The sequence below is a fragment of the Chrysochloris asiatica genome, unplaced genomic scaffold (assembly GCF_000296735.1).
Source record: "Chrysochloris asiatica unplaced genomic scaffold, ChrAsi1.0 scaffold00004, whole genome shotgun sequence".
Lineage (NCBI taxonomy): Eukaryota > Metazoa > Chordata > Mammalia > Afrosoricida > Chrysochloridae > Chrysochloris > Chrysochloris asiatica.
This window is the reverse complement of record NW_006408522.1, coordinates 37,143,184-37,146,562: the sequence shown is the minus strand read 5'-3', so window position 1 is coordinate 37,146,562 and position 3,379 is coordinate 37,143,184. Positions and strand designations below refer to the sequence as shown.

The following is a 3,379-nucleotide window of genomic DNA, read 5'->3' as shown; positions in this document are numbered from 1 at the left end:
ATTGGCCAGAGGAATCACCGGGAGCGCGCGGACCCTTTATAAAAGCCCGCGGCTCCTCAGCTTCGGCAGTCACAGCACCCAAGCCAGGCGCAGATCTCGGGGCTCCTTCGAGCTTACTTGGTACAGTCTCCCGCTTCTTCTTCTTCAACGGGCGCACCGCCCCGTTCGCCCCAGCGACTCTCCAGGCCTCTCTTTGCGCCTCTACTCCGGGCCGCTGCAGCCGCGTTCGCACAGGTAAGCACACCTCATGGCTCTGGACCACTGCTGAGGACCTGTGCTCCCTAAAGCTTCGGACAGCCCCTCGAGGACCCTCAGATCTCTTTCTTTCTCCCTTCGCCATCCTCATGCTCTCCCGCCTGGCCTCTGGAGAGCTCTTTGGGGGATTCCAGAGTTATCCTTTCCAGCCTTAGGGTTCACAACCCAATTCTGGCAGGACACCCCAAGATTTCCTGCTATTCTTTAAACCTTTATATCATTCCTGTAACGAAGCCTGCTTTCCTGGTGCCCTCTGGGCTCTCTAAACTACCTTTATTGGCCTTGCTTTTTCCTCTCAACTTGCCAAGAAAAAGCCCCCAGATTGTTGTTCATTGTCCCCCAAACTTTTAAAACCACGCCCCTCGCCCTCTCCCATTTTCTTCCTGAGTCCCTTAGAAAACTAATTACTGCAGTGCCTCATTCCATCAAGTGGGGCCAAAGAGGGATCCCCAAGTTGTTTAGCCCTAAACCCAGCCCCCACTCATTGCCCACACTCCCTGCTGTGGCTCTGACTCTGGCTCTTTGCTTCTTGCTGCAGGCTCCTTGCTGGGCACCAACAGCTCCACCATGGGGCTGGCCTGGGGACTTGGTGTTGTGCTCCTATTGCAAGTGTGTGGCACCAGCCGAATTCCAGGTGAGTCTGTAATAACTTCTAGTGTAGGAGGTGCTGCTTCACAGGTGTTCCAGACCAAACTTGAATTCTTAAGGATGCCCCCCTTTTCCAGCTGTTTTCCCCTGAGCCCCCAGCCCCGATAGGTCCCCAGGCAACAAAGCTCATTGTGTATCCTGCTCCTATCTAACAGAGTCTGGGGGAGACAACAGTGTGGTGTTTGACATCTTTGAACTCACCGGAGCTGCCCGCAAGGGCTCCGGGCGCCGACTGGTGAAGGGCCCTGACCCCTCCAGCCCAGCTTTCCGCATTGAGGATGCCAACCTGATCCCCCCTGTGCCTGATGACAAGTTCCATGACCTAGTGGACGCCGTGCGGGCGGAGAAAGGGTTCCTCCTCCTGGCCTCCCTGCGACAGATGAAGAAGACCCGGGGCACACTGCTGGCTTTGGAGAGCAAAGACCACTCTGGTCAGATCTTCAGCGTGGTCTCCAATGGCAAGGCGGGCACCCTGGACCTGAGTCTAAGTGTGCAGGGGCAGCAGCACGTGGTGTCAGTGGAGGATGCACTCTTGGCAACTGGCCACTGGAAGAGCATCACCCTGTTTGTTCAGGAGGACAGGGCCCAGCTCTACATTGACTGTGAGAAGATGCAAAATGCCGAGCTAGTGGTCCCCATTCAGAGCATCTTCACCAGGGACCTGGCCAATGTTGCCAGACTCCGCATCGCAAAGGGAGACGTCAATGACAATTTCCAGGTGAGGCCCCTCCTCTGAATCCCTGGTCCCTGGGTTTTTCTGCTAGCCATTTGATCTGTCAGCTGGAGGAGGGGCTTCAGTGTAGGAAATTTTATCTATAGACTTAGAACAGTGGTTCTCAAACTTTAGGGAGCTTCAGAATCACCCAAAAGGCTTGTTAAAGGTTTTGATTCATTGGTCTGCAGTGGGGCGTGAGACTTTGCGTTTCTAACAAGTTCCAGGTGATGTTGATGTGGCTGTTGGCAGACTGGGGCCACTTTGAAAACCACTAAAGGAAACAAGAAATGGTTTTTCTACAACTCTCAGCCTATTAAAGCCATAAATACTCCCTATTTAAAATGCAGTCTACACCAACGTTAATACTGCTTGAAAGTGATATTTTATATGCACAGGATAAATACGACTTGGCTATTTGATTCCTTGTGGGGATGCAGCCCGTCTCAAAAGATTAAATGGAAGATGTGGTTGTGTGCTGCTGGAGTTTCTTGCCTCAACTTTTAGATCTTTGCAAGTGTGGTTTTGAAACTCCCACATTTAACTCTTTGACACTTGAGAGTGTCATGGTAGCCTCTAGACTTAGTATCAGATTCCCTTCCCTGCGTACCCAATGGACTGGTAACTGAATTCTTTGTAAAATACTGAAGACTTGGCAGAAGACACAATCAAGATTCTGAAGTTGCTTGAAAGTTCATATTGGTGTGTTGTTTGGTTTGGTGATCTCAAGACGGAGCTCTGACTTTTAGAGCATCTATTGTGTGCTTTTCCTAGCATAGCAAGACTGTGGTCGTCCCTTCCCCCACACTTACAAGTGATGTGTGTTCACTGTCCACAGGGGGTGCTGCAGAATGTGAGGTTTGTCTTTGGAACCACACCAGAAGACATCCTCAGGAACAAAGGCTGCTCCAGCTGTGAGTACTGTCTGTTTTTAGCCTATATGAAGAAAAAGCAGTGGTGATTGTGCATGATTCCCTCCCCCTGGGTAATGTGGTTGCTAGGTGTACTAAAGTAACCTCAAAGGCTATTCCACTTGTATGCATATCTTGGCCCCAAAGGAAGTGTCTTTTAATGGCTAAGAATTCTAGGGACTGGTTGGAGAGGCTATTTCTTGATGGTCTATTACCTTTTGTTACTTGGCAGCTACCAATGTTCTCCTCACGCTCGACAACAACGTGGTGAATGGTTCCAGCCCTGCCATCCGCACCAACTACATTGGCCACAAAACTAAAGATCTGCAGGCCCTTTGCGGCATCTCCTGTGATGAGCTGTCCAGCATGGTCCTGGAACTTAAGGGTCTGCGCACCATTGTGACTACACTTCAGGACAGCATCCGCAAAGTGGTCAGTGGCCTCTGCTCCCAGGCCCTGAGCGTAAATCCTTGAAGGGTTATCACTGTTCACCTCAAATGCCTGAAAAGGAGGTTCTGCACTAATGACCTTCCTCCTGCCTTTAGAGTGAAGAGAATCAGGAGTTGTTCAAGGAGCTGAGGAAGTCCCCTTTCTGCTATCACAATGGAGTTCAGCACCAGAACGGCGCTGTGTGGATTGTGGATAGCTGCACCGAGTGTCACTGTCAGGTAAGGGATCTTTACAACTGGAAATGAGAATGGATGGCATGCATTTGAAGCCATAATCTGTAGGAAAATAGCCCAATGGGTACACAAGTTCTTTTTATGTTCACTGACTAACCAAAGTGAGCTGCTTTTGTTTTGTTGTTTATTAAGATGTAATTAAAATGTCTAAAACCTTTAGAAGGTTTTTT

The 3,379-nt window shown here is 50.1% G+C and overlaps 1 protein-coding gene across 1 annotated transcript in view; it reads left to right on the top strand.

Annotated features, from left to right (window-relative positions):
* The first annotated feature begins 796 nt into the window (after positions 1 to 796).
* The window catches only part of THBS1 (thrombospondin 1), a 14,564-nt gene continuing 11,981 nt past the window's right edge, over positions 797 to 3,379 (top strand). Inside the window, exons 1-5 of the mRNA XM_006831783.1 lie at positions 797 to 889; positions 1,059 to 1,621; positions 2,454 to 2,529; positions 2,759 to 2,958; positions 3,072 to 3,194. Of these exons, the coding sequence (XP_006831846.1) occupies positions 823 to 889; positions 1,059 to 1,621; positions 2,454 to 2,529; positions 2,759 to 2,958; positions 3,072 to 3,194 (1,029 nt within the window). The 5' untranslated portion in view covers positions 797 to 822. The remainder of the gene's footprint in view (positions 890 to 1,058; positions 1,622 to 2,453; positions 2,530 to 2,758; positions 2,959 to 3,071; positions 3,195 to 3,379) is intronic.